Raw genomic sequence first — 22,938 nt, 5'->3', positions numbered from 1 at the left:
ACGGAGATGAACCAACAATAAGAGACAATTTAATCCTTCTCCCTGAACAGTTGATTGTTAAGCATTCTTGGGATGGATTTCCAGAAGAATCCATAATACAAGAGATATTTCCAAACATGCAAGAAAATGCTGCTACGGCAAAATATGTCACTAAAGAGCTATTTTAGCAAGTAGAAATGACCATGTGGATAAACTTAATGACAAGTTAATAGCCATGTTCCCAGGTGAAAGCAAGATATTCAATAGCTTTGACTCAGCAGAAGATGACACCAACAACTATTACCAAGAAGACTATCTAAATACTTTAACACCAAACGTTCTCCCGCCACATAGGTATTGATGATCATACATTACAAGTTACAATCATGAAGAGGCGGTAACAAATATCAAAATGGATAGATTTTGACATATCTTATTAAATGCAGGTTAGAATTGAAGGAAAATGCACCCATCATGTTGCTAAGGAATTTAGACTCTTCAAGTGGCTTATGCAATAGAACACGAATGATATGTCGAGGCTTCTCCCAAAATGTCTTGCAAGCGGAAATATCAAGTGGTCATTCTGCAACAAACCATGTGTTTCTTCCTAGAATTCAATTATCACCACCAGAAAATGAAGGATACCCATTTAAATTCATTCGGAAGCAATTCCCGGTACGCCTTTGCTTTGCAATGACTATAAATAAAGCCCAAGGTCAAACAATTCAAAATGTTTGTTTGTATTTGCCCCAACATGTTTTCTCACATTGTCAATTGTATGTGGCACTCTCAAAAGGGATATCTATGTCCACAACAAAAGTAATTGTCCTAACAGAGCAACCCAAACGTCAAAATGGAACATACACAAAGAACATCGTCTATAAAGAAGTTTTAGGTACGATAACTCCATATACATATATGGCCATTCTAACATGGATAATTAACTATTTACAGATCCTGCATACTAACAACATTACATTGCTTCAAATCTCAGGTTTAGAAGACACACCTATGCAAACATAATGGATTCTTCAGCGACCCATACTCTTCAATGTGTTAATATCATATTCGGAATAGTTCTTTCAGTACTATTATGAGCTTTCCTGATATTGTATTCCGTTCTAATATCTTAATATTATTATTATTAATAATAATTTACATTACTTCCAAACTTCTCTTTTGACACTTCATATTAACTTCATGTTGGCGTTCCTACTAATATCTCATGCAATCATCAGAAGACTAATTAACACAATGTACGCTTCTACTACATCAATAATAATGCACCCACTCATGAAAACATTGCTTTACAAATGTCTCTCCACAGAGAATGATACACATTAACATGGCTCACACGTGCAACGCATGTGTCCCTGACTAGTATATACTAAAAGTGGGAACAAAAAAATTTAAAAGTTGAATTATCAAATTATCCTTTATAGGTTGAATAGTCATATAAGTATTTAATTAAACACTAATCCTTTAATTATAGGTATTAAAAAGTAAATTTACCGATCTATTAATAATATATTTCATTAAAATGAAACAAGAAAACATATACATTCTCACTCATTAGTTCATTCAATTCAATGTGGTGGAATTGCTTTCATATTCCACAATTATTCAACCTTTAGAATTTCTTTTTAGTATTTTAGATTTGTAAAATTTTCGGTAATAAATATAAACTACAAACTAATAGTATTCAGGAAGTCCAAGTGACGGGCATATCTATGTGGTCAAGAGAATCATTTAACTTTTTCTTGCTCTTTTTGAATTTTCAATTATTTTAAAATTTATATGCTATGTACCATTCATTAAATATATTTATATATATATATATATTTATATATATATATATATATATATATATAAAGAATAAGTCTAAAGTTGAATCATCATTTAATTACCCCTATGTTAATTAAAAATATTATAAAATATTTAACTAATTAAATATTAAATAATAATCATATAACTATATTAGTATTATGATGATAAATACTACAAGTGAAAATGTGTAAAATAAAAAAAATAAAAAGATTGTTGTGAAATATTAGCAATATAAAATAATATCAGACAATAAATATATAGACAAGATATATGGGGATAATGCTTTCTTATTTCTTTCTTCTATACTTTTCAATTGTATCTTTTATAAAATAATCATCGCCTATTTATAGTACAAAATGTCTCTTGAAAGTTACATGAATTAAATAGTGTTCATTTATTTCATACATGAACTTCAAAGAGAGTTACGGGTGATCTTTGAAGAGAGCTACGGATGACATCCACATTAATGTATTTATAACACTCCCCCTTGGATGTCCATAGATAATGTGCCTCGTTAAAACCTTACTAGGAAAAACCCAGTGGGAAAAATCCTAGTGAACGAAAAAGAGTACTCATATCTTGTAATACGCCTTGAGTGTTGCCTCATTAAAAACCTTACTAGGAAAACCCAATGGGACAAAACTTTGGTTAAGGGAAAAAGAGTACAACGCGTATTTTACTCCCCCTGATGAAAACTTTATTTGATATCCTGGAGACAACGCATTCCAATCTTATATCTTAACTTCTCAAATGTTGATGTTGGCAATGCCTTAGTGAATAAATCTGCAAGATTATCACTCGAACGAATCTGTTGAACATTTATCTCACCATTTTGTTGAAGTTCATGTGTGAAAAAAAACTTAGGTGAAATATGTTTTGTTCGGTCTCCTTTGATATATCCTCCCTTTAATTGAACTATGCAAGCAGCATGATCTTCATACAATATTGTTGGAATCTTTGTTTGCACAGAAAGACCGCATAATTGCAAAATGTGTTGAGTCATTGATCTTAACCAAACACACTCTCGACTGACTTCATGAATGGCTATTATCTTTGCATGATTTGAAGAAGTAGCAACTATTGTTTGCTTCATCGAATGTCATGATATAGTTGTATCTCCATATGTGAATAAATAGTCTGTCTGAGATCGGGCTTTATGTAGATCAGACAAATAGCCAGCATCTGCATAACCGATCAATTCTGACTTGGATGCATTAGAATACAACAATCTCATATCAATTGTTCCTTGAAGATATCTGAATATATGCTTAACACCTTTCCAATGTCTTCTTGTTGGACATGAGCTGCATCTCGCCAATAAACTTACTGCGAAACAAATATCAGGCCGGGTATTGTTGGCTAGGTACATTAGTGCCCCAATAGCACTAAGATATGGTGTTTCATCACCAAGAATCTCTTCATCCTTTTCTTGAGGTCGGAATGGATCTTTATTTATATCGAGAGATCTCACAATCATCGGGGTACTCAATGGGTGTGATTTATCCATGTAAAATCGCTTCAAAACCTTTTCGGTATATGTTGATTGATGGATAAATATTCCACTTTTCAAATGTTCAATCTGAAGGCCAAGACAAAATTTTGTCTTTCCAAGATCTTTCATTTCAAATTCTTTCTTCAAACACTCAACGGCTTTTGAAAGCTCTGTAGGAGTTCCAATGATGTTCAAGTCATCAACATAAACAGATATTATTACAAATTCATATTTTGACCTTCGTATAAAAATACAAGGACAAATATGGTCATTCTTATACCCTTCTTTTAGCAAATATTTGCTAAGACAATTATACCACATTCGCCCTGATTGTTTCAATCCATATAAGGATTTCTGAAGCTTTATTGAACAATTTTCTTTTGAATTTTCATATGCTTCAGGCACTTTGAGTGCTTCAGGGATTTTCATAAAAATATTGTGGTCTAGTGAGCCATATAAATAGGCTGTGACAACGTCCATTAGATGCATTTCAAGCTTTTCATGAACTGTCATATTTATTAGATACCTGAAGGTAATTGCATCTACCACAAGAGAATATGTCTCCTCATAATCAATGTCAGGTCTTTGCAAAAATCCTTGTGCCACAAGTCGTGCTTTATATCTTACGACTTTACCATTTTCATTACGTTTTCGCACAAAAACCCACTTGTACCCAACTGGCTTGACACCTTCAGGGGTTCGAACTATTGGTCCAAAAACTTTACGTTTTTCAAGTGAAGCCAATTCTGTTTGAATTGCTTCCTTCCATTTTGACCAATCATTTCTCTGTCTACATTCATTGACAGATCGTGGTTCTAAATCCTCATCTTGTTGCATTATTTCAACTGCAACATTATAGGCAAAAATATTATCCAACACAATATTATTTCGATTCCACATTTTTCTCGTCGAGACATAATTTATAGAGATTTCTTCATTCTCATTATTTTCAGGTACATGGACCTCCTCTGTGGTGTCTTCATTTATTATGTCTTGGAGCTCTTCATGAGCAATTGCCTATATATTATGATCATCTTGATCATTTATTCCTTTCCTTTTTCGAGGATTTTTATCCTTGAAACCAATTGGTCTACCACGTTTTAAGCGTGGTCCAGACTCATTTGCCTTAACATTTTGTCCTATCGGGACATCAACTCGAACTTGAGCATTAGCAACTTGGATATATGATTTAGTAACCCGTGAAAGGTTAGTAAATGCATCCGGCAATTGATTTGCAATATTCTGCAAATAAATTTGTCACGCCCCGAGCCTACACCCTGGGCGGGACCAGCACCCGGAGACCATTTCTGGCCCCAAGCGAACCCTTGGCCTGACTTTCTTAAATCAGCGGAAACCTAACCCAACAGAATAACTCAATGCAATGCAATATTACAAAACAACTTAACTTATAAAATATGGCCATAAAGGCAACTCGAATCTCAAAATAGAATATTTACATATATATATAGATGAGAGACTCAAAACTAACTGACTGACTGTCTGTCTATGAAGCCTCTAAAATACTGAGATGGATATTGGGACAGACCCCGCAACATCCTAATAAAACAAAAACTAAGAACACAAAATAATTGAGTCCTCCGGAATGCAAGGAGGCTCACCACTGACTCTGGAGTGCTCAGCTGGATCAACGACGTGCAGGATGCTGATCCGGGGTACCTGTATCTGCATCATAAGACTATGCAGGCCAACTGGCATCAGTACATGGAATGTACGAGTATGCGAGCTGGAAAACTAAGCAACATAGGCTAGAAGGAAATTTGGAAGAAACTGAAAAGTTTACTTTGCTCAACTCAACTCAACCTGACTGACTTTTTTCAATATAAGGCAATTTAAAACAAGTGTGATATAAAGAAAGACTGTTTAAAACATGCTATAAACTCTGTGTGTATACAAGGATACAATAAGCCTGAGATGTATATAGAAATACAATTGAACTGATGTATGTAAAATACAATAATTTCTGTGTATAAAAATACAATAACTGTTGTGGGAGTTTCTCTAACCGACAACCATCACATAAGAGCTATAGTGATGATACAGCGATCGACCTCACGCTGCCAGAGCATCTTATACCCGGCCAAAGGTATAAGACCTGAACTACCTAATGGATCCACTAGTCTAATCTGAAAAGGATTCATAAAAAGTATGATCCTTTTCTACCCATGGTGGCTAACATGGTTCTATGGGGGCTGCGGGTTCTTTGAACGCTCCCCCAATTCGGCGCTCGATACTACTCCCAAAAATGTACTAGCTCTTATGTTTTTAAAACATATTTATTCCTCCTGATATGAGATAATTACTCAAAAACTAGCTTGAAGGATCTTTGGAAATCTCAGTTTCCAACCTTGTTTAGATGTAAAGACATTTCCTTAAAACTTCTTTGGGAATACATAGTTCCCTAATAACTTTGAGAAATGAACTCAACTTTAAACTCTTGACTCTTGACTCTTTACTCTTTACTTGACTTGCAACTTGAGCCTTAGAATGAATTTAAAACGTTCAATAAAGACTCTTGAAAAGCTTGGAGGACTTGCTTGAACTAACTTCTTAACTTCTAAGCTTGACTTCTAATTTCACTCGACTTGACTTGGAAACTAACTTCACTTGACTTGGAAACTAACTTCACTTGAATTGGAAACTAACTTCACTTGAATTCTAACTTTACTTGACTTGGAACTAACTCTCCTTAAATTGGATTATGAATTCAAGGGTAATGATTTGTGTTTGGAAGGACCCCATGATGTTTAGGAATAATTTAGGACAACTAAACTTAAGAAGAATTGCGAAATTAAATTCTGAAAACAGCCGCGACGCAGACTTGTTTCCCTGAAAGCAGGCTGCCTTTTCTCCTTCATGTTGCCAACTCTAACCCTCTTAACTTCAAAGGTTCTTTTCCCAAACACTTGGGGTCATAAACCCCTCAACCTACAGTGGATTCCACTCAAAAACACAACCAAATCCTGTCCCAATTCAGCAAGAACTTCAACAACACAACCAACAACTTCAACAACCAAAATAGATCTTATTTGGAATTAAAAACGAGTTGGTGTGTGGGGGTATGAACCAACCAACACTAAGGATCATAAAATTCCTCAACATACAAGAGATTACAACTCAAATACACAACCCAATCATGTCCCACAACCAACAATAACTTCAACAACACAACTAACAACATCAATAACAACTAACAACTTCAACAACAATTCCAATCTTTTCTCAAATCATAAAAATGAGCTTGGTGTGCGGGGGGAAAGGATCACCCAACACTAAGAACTCACATACCTTGATAGGGATCACCCCCGACGAAAATCCACGATGATCTTGAAGAATCTTTGCTTGATCTTCCCTTTCTCCTCTTATTCTCCTCTTCTTCTCTTCTTCACTCTCAAGAACCCTAACTCTTTACTCTTTAAAAAAAATGAGACAAACTGATCTAAAATCAGTCTAACACTTTAATATAACCAAAACAATTGATTTGTGAAAAGACCAAAATGCCCTTAAATTTCCGGACGGACTCCCTGCCAACTGCCCAACTTTCAAAGGGCATAACTCGCTCATACGAACTTGGAATCGAGTAAACTCGGTGGCGTTGGAAAGATCGTTCCAAGGGCTTTCCAAACATAATTGGAACTACTCCTGGATCATCCTGAGCTAGGAGTTATGACTTCTAAAAGTTGGCCAAAAACTCACTGATTTCCACACTTAGCCAAATTTCCAGATTTTGAATTTAGCCAAATTTCCAGATTCTGGACTTAGCCAAATTTCCAGATTCTGAACTTTTTACAAAAGTGACTACTTCCAATTTCAAGCTTCTTCATGTTCATTTTAAATTGTCGGATGTTACAAAATTATCTTTTGAAATTCTTGCTCACATTGATTTGTTCGAGGATCTAAATGAGACAGTGAAAGTGAATTTCAATCTATCTCATTTCCCAATTGCTTTTGTTCTCCCCCTAATGTTGGGTATACTGATTCATCAAAATGACAATTAGCAAACCTTGCCGTAAATAAATCTCCAGTTCTAGGTTCCAAATATTTTATAATAGAACGACATTCATACCCAACATATATCCCCAACCTTCTTTGGGGACCCATCTTTGTGCGTTGTGGTGGGGCAATTGGAACATATACCGCACAACCAAAGATTCTAAGATGGGAAATGTTTGGCTCCTGACCAAAAAACAATTGTAATAAGGAGATGTCTTGATAACTGGTTGGCCTTATGCGCACAAGTGCCGCTGCATGCAAAATAGCATGCCCCCAAACCGAAACAGGCAACTTTGTTCTCATCAACAATGGTCTAGCTATCAATTGAAGACGTTTAATCAATGACTCTGCTAAACCATTTTGAGTATGAACATGTGCAACAGGATGTTCAACTGTTATTCCAGTGGACAAACAATAATCATTAAATGTCTGAGATGTAAACTCACCAGCATTATCAAGACGAATTGTTTTTATTGCATAATCTGGAAATTGTGATTTTAACCTTATTATTTGAGTCAACAACCTCGCAATAGCCATATTACGAGTTGATAATAAGCACACATGAGACCATCTTGTAGATGCATCTATCAAGACCATATAATATTTAAATGGTCCACATGCAGGGTGAATAGGCCCACATATATCACCCTGTATCCGTTCCAGAAATGCGGGAGATTCCACTCTAACCTTAGTCGTTGATGGTTTGATAACCAACTTTCCTTGTGAACAAGCAGCACAAGAGAATTCCTTTGATTGAAGAACATTTTGGTTCTTCAAACTATGTCCATGTGAATTCTCAATTATTATGCGTATCATATTATAACCGAGATGGCCCAACCGGTCATGCCAAATGATAAAATCATTAGAACCAGTAAACCTTTTGTTTACTATGGCATGTGATTCAACCGTACCAATATTTGTATGGTACAACCCAGAAGAGAGTGCAAGCAATTTTTCATGCACAGTTTTCTTCTCCGCATTTATTGTAGTAATATAAAGGTATTCAACATTTCCTTCATTCGCAGTCTTAGCATGATAGCCATTTTGGCGAATAACCTTGAAACTTAACAAACTTCTATGAGACTTACTACAATACAATGCATTATCAATTACCAATAATGTTCCTCCGGGTAGTAACAAGGCTGCTCTTCCAGAGCCCTCAATCAATTTTGTACTACCAGATATTGTATTAACATATGCCTTTTTCATTACCAAATGAGAGAAATATTTCTTTTCTCTTAGTATCGTATGAGTTGTGGCATTGTCTAGAAGACACATATCTCCATTACTCATCTTGGATCCAACTGAAGACTAGGAAATTTTATTTATCTTCATAAAAATAAAAATACATAATAAGAAGTATGAAACTTAACAAAAGAAAATTTAAGTACATGAACTTTAAGTAAGACATTAAAAACACATAATATTATTCATTTCCCAATTCAATTATCAATCTTCAATTGTGATCCCTAAAGAAGTCCTCGGCTTCTAGATGAGTAATATCATCGAGCCAATCAAAAGCATCATCTTTCAATGCTAAATTCGCCTCAACATTCTCATCATATTTTTGAGAAGACCCTGCCTGAGCATCATTTTTTAGAGTCAAATGTGACTCCACTCGGGCATTAGAAAAGGAGGCACCACCTTTATTCCCTTTCCTTTTAAAGGAATTTTGATACAGCCTGACAAAATGCTCAGGTGCCCGACATTCATTTTTCCAGTGACCTTTAAGGCCACAACGATGACAGTGATCGCCCTTGCCTTTTGAAGGATTATTTTGAGAACCCATATTGTTCTCCCTTTTGTTATGACCACCACCTTGACGATTATTATATCGTCTTTTGCCTTTGCCACGTCCACGCACATTATCATGGCCCCGATTATTTTGTCTTATTTCAGACTGGCCGTGTGCTTCTACCCCGTGGGCCTCCGATAATGGAGCACTTCCAGTGGGACGGGCTTCATGATTTTTCATTAAAAGGCCATTATGCTGCTCAGCCACCAGAAGGCATGAGATTAATTCAGAGTATTTTTTAAAACCCTTTTCACGGTATTGTTGCTGTAATATCATATTGGAGGCATGGAAAGTAGTTAGTGTCTTTTCCAACATGTCCTCGTCTTTTATAACATCCCCACATAATTTTAATTGGGAAGTGATTCTAAATACAGCAGAGTTATACTCAATTACAGTTTTATAATCTTGAAACTGTAAGTGCATCCACTCATAACGAACCCTTGGCAATACAGTTGCCTTGAGGTGGTCATACCTCCCTTTTAAACCTATCCACAATTCAAGTGGATCTTTCACTGTTAAGTATTCAACCTTCAGGCTTTCATCAAGATGATGACGAAGGAAAATCATAGCTTTCGCTTTATCCTGACTTGATGCTTTATTTCCTTCGATTATACAATCACCAAGACCCTTAGCGGTAAGGTGAATTTCAGCATCAAGTACCCATGACAAATAGTTCTTTCCAGAAATGTCAAGTGCCACAAATTCAAGCTTTGACAAATTCGACATGATGAAAACTATCATAAAATAATTTAGTTAATATTATGATGTTGGTTTCTTTATAATAAATGATAAAGTATAATATAATTATAAAATATATTATATGTTATATGCATGCACATTGAATGTCTCAAAAACATATAAACTAATGATGTATTGAAACAATAGTTTTAATATGTAATTTTAATTGTTGTACAATATTTATTATTAGTTTCAATAGATATTAACGCCAAATTTTTGTAAGAGTTTCAAGTCATATTTAATACAATAATATTCTTCTTTATGACACACCAATATACTTATCATAATGTATGAAAATACTTACGAGTTATTTTAACTAGCATGCTATCATATTACTTAGTAATTAATTTAGAGTTATAAGTTAGTAGCATATAAATAACATAACAATATAAACTTGCAACGTATTGATTATTATGCCTAGTAAAGTATCATAATAATAGCTAAATCAAGTTATATATGCAGTAATTAAATTATCGATCAAAGATTTATGCAAGTCCTATAAGAGGTGTTATAAACATATAAATGTATACCTGACTCTAAAAGAAAGTTGATTAACTTTTAGGAATTAATTTCGAATTAAGTAGGTCTCAGTTGGTTAGAGACTCGTGCTGATAACGTGTTGTGAAATATTAGCAATATAAAATAATATCAGACAATAAATATATAGACAAGATATATGAGGGATAATGCTTTCTTATTTCTTTCTTCTGTACTTTTCAATTGTATCTTTTATAAAATAATCATCGCCTATTTATAGGACAAAATGTCTCTTGAAAGTTACATGAACTAAATAGTGTTCATTTATTTCATACATGAACTTCAAAGAGAGTTACGAATGATCTTTGAAGAGAGTTACGGATGACATCCACATTAATGTATTTATAACAAAGATTAAAAGGGAAAATGCATAAGTATCCCTCCAGCCTATGCCCGAAATCCCAGAGACATACCTAACCTTTACTAAGGTCCTATTACCCCCCCCCCCCCCGAACTTAATTTATCTATAATATTCTACCCCTTTTTGGCCTACGTGGCACTATCCTCGAAAAAAATGTCAACATGCGTTGGGCCCACAAGACAGTGCCACGTAGGCCAAAAAGGGGTAGAATATTACATATAAAATAAGTTCGGGGAGGTAATAGGACCTTAGTAAACGTTAGGTGTGTCTCTGGGATTTCGGGTATAGGCTGGGGGGTACTTATGCATTTTCCCAGATTAAAATATCCATAAAAGTATGTGCATTTATTTAGTACGTGAAAACTTGTATCGGATACTCTAACTAAACCTTTCCCCCTTCTCTAAAATAATTTAAATAACTTAATTAATGTAGTAGTATTTGACTTTATGAAAATTTATGTGCATTTTGTATTTTATGCAGTTCATAAAAGTAATTAATACTTTCATGTATAGGAAAAATCAAAGAATTATATTTGAAGTCTTATTATTATGATGTGGTTATTTTTTGTTCACTATAAATAATATGATAACACTATCTATTTAAATATCATTTGCCGTAATGTTTTTCTCTCTTTTATTTACTTATTTATTATTTTTCTTCTTATTTTGCTTTAAATACTCACCTTCATAATTCATATCTATTATAATTACCTATTCAATTGGTACTCTTAATAATCATAACTCTCATGTTTTTCATATTCGTAACTTTCAAATATTTAATTCAAAACTTTAGGATGTCTTTGATATTCCTCTACTTTTATCTATATAAATCATTATTTTTATTTCATGAGAAGAATCCCTACAAAAGGTTATCCATTTTTTGTACAGTTAAAGTAGTGAAGCACTTGGATCATTATTAAGGCTTTTGAATTTTATTTGGTTACGGGAGAAGGTATCATCAAGAACTCTACTCCTTATGTATTTTTTTTTACTATATATGTTGTTATAATTAAAGTCTTAAGAAGGATATGAATGTTGTATTTGTTCTTATCAGTTTTAATAACAAAATGGTTTATCAAAATTTTATTGATCAAAGATATCAAATCTCACCATAGGAGCTAGGTCATTCTCATGTGATATTATAAGATTTTCAATAACTAGATATTAATTTATCAGGAGCTCAACTATCCAAATGAATTTTAAAAGATAGCATTTCATTTTTTACCGTTAATTCTATACTACCTTAAAAGCATGAACTCCAAACTTGAATGTTGAATTACAATAATACCCCCAATTAAAAATACTCAATTTATTTATTTATTAATTTAAATAAGTTTATTATATTGAAAGTGGATACCTTTTCAAATTAAAGGATTGTGACTTTTTCAATGTGTTGTGATTTTTCCAAAGGATTGTGACTTTTTTTACAGGTTGTGACTTTTTCAATGAGTTATCACTTTTCCGAAGGGTTGTGACTTTTCTAAAGGGTTGTGCCTTTTCTGATGAGTTGTGCCTTTTTCAAAGGGTTATGACTTTGCTGATAAGCAATGACTTTTTTGAAAGGTTGTGACTTTTCAGATAAGGCACAATTAACACCTATTCATACTACTATTTGACGGCTATAAAAAGAGGGGTTTCCTCACACTTTTAAACTACAATTTCTTTAAGTTCTCTACTCTTCTTCTTCTTAAAAAATCTCAAGTGTTATTTACAAAAATTGATGAAGTTCGAAATTTAACGAAATTCGAGGTACCTCATAAGAAAAAGTTGGTGAAAAAATTGTAGCAAATCATTCATCAATTCACACTCGTATTTTTTTCTCTTACCATTTTCATGAGTTAACAGTGACGAAAAGTTGTGGGAGAGACAATAATATTAAACATCTATGAAAAAAGGCATATGATTTGGGTAAGATAGTTCTTCTTTGTTTTTTTATTTTCTATTCTTTTTCTTCAAACGAAGGAGTTTCTTCCTATTTTTTCTAAAACAATGGGGTATCAACATAGTCCATTGAATTATTAGTTTTGATGTTAAATTCACTATTCAAAAATAGATTTTCACTTTTACTTATAGAGTAAAGACATAAAGTCACATCTAAAGTTGTCTCGAATTTTCAAAAAGACACTTTAACTATACAGGTGTCCTATTACCCCACAAAAGTATTGAATATCGTTGCAAAAGGGTCATTTTGACCCATTTTCTCAACTGGTTTGTGAACACGCACAATACGCGCGTGAATGTTTATTTTTTCTGATAAAACCCAATTAAAAGGTGCCACATTTCACTGGTTTTTTTATTAATTATTTAAGTGCTTTAAATCATCTTCTTCCCCAAAACATTACGTTTCAAACTCAACATTACCATTTTCAAGCTCTTCTTTATAATCATCTCCATTAACAACTTCCTTAAAGTCTCAATTGAGCAATCAATTCTCAAATTCCCTCTATTTTGAAATCCTAATTTGACTGAAAAACTCACACCCAACAAAAATTGTTCACACCCAAGTGAGAAAATACTAAAAAAAATTCAACCCAAAAACAGAGAAAGGCAAAAATCAAAGCAAAACCCAATTACAATACCAAGAAAGAGAAACAAAAAGAGAAAGATAATTATAAGTCGATTTATCGATCTTCAACAAAATTGTACTTCAAAATAACTATGTTCCAATTCAATTCTTGATTAGAGCAATAATGCCGAGTTGAGGTCCAAGCTTCTCCTCAGTCCTCAACAACTTTCTCAGCCTTAACTCTAAGTTTTGCCAACTGCTTTCTCCTCTCGTATGCTACCTGCACTCTCTCCTTCCTCTTGTTCTCAAGTTCCTTGATAGAGAGACAAGAAAATGTGAAGAATTTGGAAAGCTGAGAAATAACAAAGAAAAAAAGACTTTTCTACTTTAGTAAAGAATCGGGTCGGGCTGAACGGGTTGAAAAGAGTGAGCATCACGCGCGACAACCCAGACGAGGGAATGAGTCAAAATGGCCCATTTACAAAGATATCAAAAAGTTCTGTAGGGTGATAGGACACTTCCAAAGTTAAGGTGTCTTTATGAAAATATGGGACAACTTCAGTGGTGACTTTATGTCTTTTCTCTTACTTATAATATGATAACATAGGCATGATAATAATTATTTTTTAATAGATATGTACGTAAAAATGAACGGAGAAAGTAAGTATTGGTGGCAAGAGATTTAAATCAAATGGAACACTAGAGTGAATATAGCACGAACATATATTTCCGTCTTCCTTCTTCATTGATTATGTATTGTTCCATATAATTTTTCTTTATGTCACAAGATACACTCCTTACTAGCTATATGAAAATAGATAAGAAAATAGTGATTGATCATTAAATGATCTTAAATCAAATTAATGATTCTATAAATAATACTTTACATTTTATTCATCTATTATTTTTTGTTATTGAAAAATTTAAATATTTAATATCATGATACAACTTTTATAAGATACTAGATACTTTCATTAGACCAATTATATGATATGTATGCGGCAAAAAAAAAAAGGAGAAGACTACAACTCCACAAAGATAAGGTAGAAACTTAATGAAATGAAATATTTTTCACCATAGGTGATGTTATTCATATATTAAAATTAAATTATTCTACGAAAGTATATATAATCATCATTCATGATAAACCAAGTACACATTTTTTGTAAAATTACCTCTCTATGATAGCCTTACTCAAATATTAATAGAGTAATAATATTTTGTAAAAGATATGTTACATATGAAGATAAAATATTGAAATACTTTGGTAATCCTTATTAGTGTCATGCGCATACTAAATTACAAGTATGAATATTTAAGACAAAATTTGTACTTAAATGATGTACATCATTTATGTTCATAACCTCAAGAGGAAAGGCTATTGGTGACATTTTTTGACTGAATATTTTTTTTCTATTTTGTTGGTTAGATTTGTTTACAAAATTGAGTGAAGTAAGAAATAATATTATTAAAGAAATGTCACTTTATCCCATATTTAAACTTTGAATGTATTTTGAAATGTTTTAATGATATCTGGTCATTTTGATCTCAAAATACAAGTAATTTTATTACAATATGTATTAATAATTTAAAAACACTTGTCCTATGTTCGTTCAATTATAATTATTTACTAAAAAGCTTTAATTTAGTAATATTAATTATATTTTACAACATCATATACTATATATACAATATTTGCCTAAACCCAAAATTGAATATTACAAAGAAGAATAAAGGCCGAAAGATCTACACCATTGGAAGTCCTTGTCTTCCGTTGTAACTTTGTGATGCGTGATTGACAAAATACATATTGAGATTTGCTGTTGGAATAGGAGAAATCGTATTTAGCAATGGACATGCAGTTTCTTAGTGTTGCAAATAATTGAATTTAGTTCTTTAATGTCCTTTTGTTTAAATAGTTGAATTATGAGCAATTTTCTCTTTTGTTTTATCTTTTTTCTCGTTGACTTATGTGCGATTTGCTCACTATTTCTTTTTCCAAAAATCGCTCCATACTAAGCGAGTTTGAAAGTTTTTTTTTTTTGCTATTCTCGTTGTACACTGAGCGAGTTCTCAACTTCTTTTATTATATGCCCTCATAGTAACCCCGTCATTAATTGAAGTAGGATAAACATTTTCTAATGAAGAAAAAACATTATTAGGAAAAGAACGTGCTTTAAAAAAAAAGAGAAATAATAAATTTAATTGGGAAAAGACAGTTTGGACTTATTAAGTAACAATAACAGCATTTATAGATCAAACTATTAAAGATAATGATATTTTTGGATCAAACTATCAATGAAGGATATTTTTATTCATTTTACATGATTTAAGAATATTATAAACCCTTTTTCCGTTAATTAAATCATCACAAAATCCAAAAAAAAAAAAGTTGCTTTCCAACACATGTTTCCACACACGAAGAAAAGCCAAAAACAGAAATAAATTAAACATTGAAAAACGAAAACATAAGAAAAAACAGCAAATTTGATTGATGGTTGGAGAAGGCAAGTTGATGAAGGTAAATGTATTCAAGTGAGAGCTTCTTCTCTGTTGATTTAACACAAATATTATTTATATTTATATTAAAGAGGAACAAAAAAATACTACTAAATTGTGGACAAGAGAGTATTTTTAATTTCATTTTTTTAACATATAAATAAGGCATAATACATATATTGACCCCTAAACTTGACTTCAAATTTTAACTTTGACCTTTAACTTTGTAAGTGCACAAATAGGCACTTTAACTATCCAAAACTTAAACAAAAAAACACTCGGATCCTACCTGGCAAAATGCGTGAAATACACTCAAATTAGGCGCGTCAGATGGAAAAATTCAGGGGGTCAACAGTAAAAAAAGCATTGAAAGGACAATTAAACCCTTTTTATATTTTTTTCAACAATTTTCCCCTCTTTTTTGCATTATTTGTTGTTTACTGCAAAATGCAAGTGACATTTAATAAAAAATTTTGTTATTACGAAAAAAAATTATAATGAAGTTTTTTTTTGGCAAGAAGGAAAAAGGAACACGTGTATTACTAATTATTTTTTTTGAGATTCAATCAATTTTTTTTGTCTTTGAAATATTTTTAGCTGTTAATTACTGTAATTTATAGTACTTTCTAAGAAATTATCAAATAATTTATATTATTTCATTTGTCCGAATTTATGCGTCACCGGTAAAATTTGAAGAGTCAATCAGATCTTTTATATATTTTTATATCTTTTAAATATTTAAGTAATTAATTATCGTGATTTATAATATTTTATACAATTATTTAGTATGGTAAAAGAAATTTAAAAGAAACACGTATCCTTCAATAGTAAAATATGGGTCCCCCTTTTTTTTTACAGGTTGACCTCTTGTCTGTATAGTCTTTTTTTGTCCAGAAGGAAAAAGGAACACGTGTCGACCCCAAGGTCCCCTCTATTCCCGCTTATTATATTATATACTAGTGATGACGAGCCCGTGCTAATAATTAATTTAAAAGTTAATTTTTAATTGACGTTAAATAAATAGTTTTAAATTTTAAATTTGAATAAATTATATATATTTATATGGTAGTAAATGTTCATGTTAACTCTAAAATGAATACATCACTATTAATAAAGCTTGAAGTTTAAAGAAAAATCCTTAAATGACCAAAATAACCCTTAAACTCAATTTTAATCACAAAAAGCATACATGTCCACGGTGTGGTGGCTGATTCATCAACTAATTTTTTGTATGTTTTTTCAAAAATATTTTAGTTGCTAATTTGTTGTTTATAAAAATCATTAACGTCATTTTCGAATAACTTATAGTATTGTTAACTTTCAATATATATTGTTCCATCTATTCAAATTCATGTGTCACCAATAGAATTTCAAGAGTCAACAAAAAATTTTCTAAAAAAAATATATTTTAATTATGATTTATAGTACTTTTAAATATAACGTATAGTGTGTTTGTAGGTTCTTATTAGATTGAAAAAATATTTTAAATTAGTAATTATTGTAATTAATAGTGTATATTACGTAATTTTCAAATTTGTAATAAAATTTTTTAAATATTAAGTCTAATAATTTATAGTATCTTAAATGTAATCTTTGAATACACATAAATTAAAAAAAAAATAAGACAAATAAATTATAAATTGAATAATTGACATTTTCAAATATTAATTTACCACAAAATGAAAGTGAAGGAAGAAGTTGTGAGGCAAAAATAAAGAGAAATTATTTGAAAAGGTGTCAAATAGACAGGAAAATGGGCCCATATGCATTGAATAGTTGGCAGCCATTGAGTGGGTCACTAATACACGTGGCAGCGTGTGCATTTCATGCTTTTGACTCCAAAAATCGCGTGTTTATTTATTTAAAGGTAGGATAGTTAAAGTGCCTATTTGTGCATTATGAAAGTTGGAGGTCAAAGTTAAAATTTGAAGCCAAGTTTAGGGGCCAATATATGTATTATGCCTATAAATAAAGCATTGTCTTAAATGTGGATAAGCAAGAGAACATACAGTAGACGAATTATGTTCAAACCAACTCAAAAAGCTTAAAACAATAATAAGAAATGAAACACTAAAACCACTCAATTAATAACCAATATGTGCTTGGCAGAAATGCCATGCCCCCATCAATACCTCTACGATTATATATGTGCTTGAAAAGCTTCACCTCTTCAACAGCTCCACGTCTTTCGTTCTCTCAGGAATCTCCTTTAAATTTGGACAGTTATGGATACTAAGACCTTTAATCAGAGGCATGGCACTTGTGCCTAAATTCCATCTTTCTAAGTTCTCAAGATCATAAAGACTAAGGAACTCTAGTTGACTGAAGTTGTTATCACTGCACATTATTTCTTCTCCTTCATAAGCTGCTACTAAATAGAGATTCCTTAGGTTTGGCAACATTCCCAAAATAGGCATCGGATCTTCTGTCAATACTGAGAACCTCAGAACCATCATTGTGATGGAATTTGGAAACAGATCAGGCAGTTTCACTATTCTCCCTTCTAACCACAATTTCTGGAGCTTTTCACAACAATTAACAAATTCAAGGGATGGAAATGATTGACCTTCTCCACAAATCAATTTGAGAGTGCTAAGGTTTTTCAAGCTGCTAATGTTGTTTAGGGAGTAAGAGTTGATAATATCAAACATGCTTAATTCTCTAAGATTGACTAAATCAATAGGGTCAACATCTTTCCATTGATCACAACCAACACCTTTAAGAACTTGAAGACTAGTCAGTTTGCTTATACGTACCAGAGGTTTTGAATACCGAGCAACTAAATGTCTTAGATTTATTAGGTCAGCTGTCTTGCGGGGTAGTATGATAAAGTATCTGCCCTCACTGACAACAAGTGTCTGTAGATTCTTGAGGTTGCCAATGGAAGAGGGAAGGTCATTGATACCGCTCAAGTTTAACAACTTGAGGTGGTACAAACTCCCTATGGCATCAGGTATAGCACCACCGCCTTTAATATGCAAGTACAACACATATATATGTTGAAACACATCTATATGTTGGAACACATTAGGAAAAACTGGATCGAAGAACATAATTGACCTCAACTTCAAATTAGAAAGATCAAGTGAGTGATACCTTTCTCCTTGACCATATAAGGCAAGTCTGATACATGAAGAGGATTTGGAGTGCTTTCTTGGATGATAAATGTCAAAGAGGTTTGTGTCGGATGCCTTTTGTATGGCAAGATCACGGAGTAAATCATGAACCCTACATTCAGTAACTTTTTCCCAAAACGTATCCACCACTTGAACCAAGCTTCGTCTTATCAGCTCATTCAAGAAGCCTTCAGCGACATCCTCCATTCTTTCTTCTCCATTTGGTACGAAACCCTCAGCCATCCACAACCTTATTATGTTTTCAGCCTCGAGAACTTGATCTTCTGGAAAAATACCAAAGTACAGAAAACACTGCTTGAGCACAGTTGATAAATCGTTGTAGCTTAATGATAGAATGCAGGAGATTTCAATAAATTTATCCTCAATAATGTTCTTCCAAAGTTGATCTTTCACTTCTTGCCATTTGCCCATCCCCACTCTATGCGAAAGTAGTCCACTCAATACAACAATTGCAAGAGGTAAGCCTCTACACTTTTCCACCATATCCTTAGCTAGACTTTCCATTGCTGGAACCATTGCTCGAACATCAACTATTTTCCTACAAAAGAGATCCCAACTTTCTTCTTGGCTTAGGAAACGAATTTTATGGACAAAACCTCTGTTGTCTGCTCTTTCAGCGACATCCTCTTTGCGCGTGGTAATAATAACTCTGCTGCCATTCTTGCTATCCGGGAATGCTCTTTTCAAACTTTCCCATGCTTCTCTCTGCCATACATCATCAACCACCACAAGGTATTTGCGTTCTTTCAATAGATCACGAAGGTGAACTTCTAGATCTCCTTCTGTCATAGTTTCTAACAATCCTAGAGTTCCCTTGGTGCGACCTTGGATGGATTTTATGATAGTCTTAAGAAGATCCATTGTGTTGTACTCTTGAGAAACACATATCCAAGCGCGTGTAGAGAAGCTAGAGGCTATATTAGGATTTTTGTAGAGTTTTCTGGCAAGAGTGGTCTTGCCTAATCCGCCCATGCCATAAATGGAGAGGACGGTTCGACGAGGCTCTGCTTTGAGAAGTTGAGCTAGCAATGTTTGTACAACATCCTGAAGTCCAACAAAAATGTAATCCTGGTCATCCACATATGAGGTAGTTCTCCTCAATGTTGTAACCTGATTACTTGGCCCTTCTCCAGCATTACTATTGATATTTGTAATACCATATGTCTCTCGTTTGCGAGAGATATCTAAGATTCTCTGCTTGAGTGATTGAATCTCCTTGAGGACATTGTAGAATTTCTTCTCCTTCCTACAGATGCAAGCGCAAGCCTTGAGACAACTAGCACCTTTATCAGCCTCGAAGGTGTAAGTCTCGAGTATAGCAACAGCATCATTAGCAATAGTGTTGATTTCAAACACCCACTGTTGGACTCTATGATCTACACATTGCTTTAGTTCTGCATCTTTGAGGAAAGACTGTATGAAGAGTAGCTCATTTCTCAGCCACTCAATTTCATTTCTCAGATTTTTATGCAGGGAAACTTGTTCTATGAGGAAATCACCCAATTTTTGAACTGCAAATGACAGAAAGGCATCATCCATCTTCAGGAATACTACTTTTGATTGAAAATAAGATTGGAATACAAGTTGGGAAATGGGAGATAGAGATCAGAAGGAATAGACATAAAAGTAAGAACAAATAATGTGTTCAATTAAGGGTCCACTTATCACTTATATGATTAAAGTTCAGAAAAAACTAAACATGACCATGTGGTTTCTGAATAAAAGAAGTACGATTAGACAACCATTATCAAAAAGGAAAAAGATGTATTAAAGCTTTTTGAAATTTCCCACTAAAGCGAAAGGTGCATTTTTTTTTGGAATATCTCACTTCTTCTTGATTGTCATATCTAATGCGGTGATAAAATATGATGATTCATGGTAATGGTAGTTAGTGGTATTAAATATCTAGTAATTCTGTTTTATCATGCAACCTACTTTTCGTGTAGTTCCTTTTTCAAATTACTGTTGTGTGACAGCATGTAAATAACGGAAAACAATACAATCTAGAAATCTAGTTTCAATCCGCTCATATTCAATTCAACCTGCCCATTTTAAGTCGTCGTACAAGACCTTGTACGCTAGAAATGTTCACAAGAAAATTGACTCAGCTGCCTCTTATAGTTGGATAGTGTCACGCCCCGAGCCTACACCCTGGGCGGGACCGGCACCTGGAGACCATTGCTGGCCCCAGGCGAACCCTTGGCCCGGCTTTCTTAACTCAGCGGAAACTTAACTCAACAGAATAACTCAATGCCATGCAAAGACATAAACAACTTAACTAATAAAAGTATGGCCCAAAGGGCAACTCGAGTCTCAAAATAGAATATTTACATATATATCTACGCATACATGGATGAGAGACTCAAAACTGACTGACTGACTGACTATCTATTGAAGCCTCTAATATTCTGAGATGGATGTGGGGACAGACCCCGCAACATCCTAATAGAACAAAACTAAGTACACAAAATAATTGAGTCCTCCGGAATGCAAGGAGGTTCACCACAAACTCTGGAGTGCTTGGCTGGATCAACGACGTGCAGGATGCTGATCCGGGGTACCTGAATCTGCATCATAAGACGATGCAGGCCAACTGGCATCAGTACATGGAATGTATGAATATGTGAGCTGGAAAAGCTGAACCCCAACTTAAGCTTGAAAGGAGAACAAGAGATCACTTACCTTGACTCTGAACAACTCATATAAATAACTGGACTCAAAGTAAAGCAATGAGACACAAGCCATACATATACAGCTTGTAAAAGAATGTAAACAACTTAGATCGTTAAGGATAAAATGACAACAAACTCGACTTTTCTTTTATAAACATAATACAGCTTTGTGGGAGGTTCTTTAACCGACAACCACCACTACGAGCCTTAGTGATGATACAACGTTTTACCTCACGTTGCCAAGGACCATCCTATACCTTGCCATCGATATAGGACCTTACTTTTGCTTAGTGGATCCACTAGCCTAATCTTACGTGATCATCTAAAAAGAATGATACGTCAAGTCCCATGTTAGCGCATGGTTCTTATGGAGAGTTGAGTTAATATGAACTCGTGTCCCCAATTCGGTGCTCAATACTACTCCCAAAAATACTTTGGCTCATGCTTTTAAAATAACTTCTTTCTTTGATTGAGATAATTACTCAAAACTTTAGCCCAAAGGCTCCTTTGGGGAAAGAAAACATGATTCCCTTCTTATTCAAATATAATAGCATTTACAACCTCCTTTGGGAATACTTAGTTCCCTAATAGCTTTCTTTTTTTTTTTAAGAAGAGAATTCAACTTTAAACTCATGACTTAGCTTGAAACTAAGACTCTTACTCGACTTGAAACTTCACTTGACTTGGAACTATCTTTCCTTGAATCGGAATTATGAATTCAAGGTGTTCGATCACATGTTATGGAAGGATTCTTGAACGCTTAGACGCACTTTGGAACGTCGAAAACAACTACAAAACATAGGTGAATTGCTTTGGAACATGCATGAGAAAGTGAGAAAAGAAGAAGGGAAACTTGGCTGAGACTTCAGATTTCTGGTGACACAGATGGGACTTACGGACGCCATCGACGGACCGTAGATGGACTTACGGTCCGTACTGCAGGTCCGTAGATTGCGTCAGAGATTTTCCCCAGAATTCATTTAAGAAAAAAAGACCAAGTGTTGACCTACGGTCCTGACTTACGGTCCGTAGGTCAGGCCACGGACCGTAGGTCGTGACCGTAGATCGATGCCCTAAAAACCAACTTCTGTTCCGATTGACGGTTGACCAGTACGGACCGTCGATCGATCTACGGTCCGTAGGTCAGTCCCGTAGATGGGGATCGACAGCCCAGAAATTTCTGCAAATCGATGGTGGATCAACCTTTAAAGGGTCATAGCTCTTAGAATCATAATCCCCTCAACATACAATAGGTTTCAACTTAATGCACAACCCAATCAAGCCTCACAACGAACAATAACTTCAACAACCTCAACAACAATATCAACAACTAACAACTTCGACACTTCAACAACAATTCCCAATATTTTCTCAAAGCATAGAAT

At 33.7% G+C, this 22,938-nt stretch overlaps 1 protein-coding gene and 1 long non-coding RNA gene across 2 annotated transcripts in view; one reads left to right on the top strand and one right to left on the bottom strand.

The window, feature by feature from the left end:
* Positions 1-22,938, top strand: part of LOC125818670 (uncharacterized) — a 52,647-nt gene that overhangs the window by 20,791 nt on the left and 8,918 nt on the right. The window lies entirely within an intron of this gene.
* LOC125818643 (disease resistance protein RPP13-like) lies at positions 17,907-20,420 on the bottom strand. The gene has a single exon (XM_049498155.1). The coding sequence runs from the start codon at positions 20,418-20,420 to the stop codon at positions 17,907-17,909; it is 2,514 nt and encodes an 837-aa protein (XP_049354112.1).

Source organism: Solanum verrucosum, unplaced genomic scaffold (genome assembly GCF_900185275.1).
Source record: "Solanum verrucosum unplaced genomic scaffold, falcon-dt-bn FXZP01000252.1, whole genome shotgun sequence".
Taxonomy (NCBI): Eukaryota; Viridiplantae; Streptophyta; class Magnoliopsida; order Solanales; family Solanaceae; genus Solanum; species Solanum verrucosum.
This window is presented reverse-complemented; position numbering and strand designations above follow the sequence as displayed.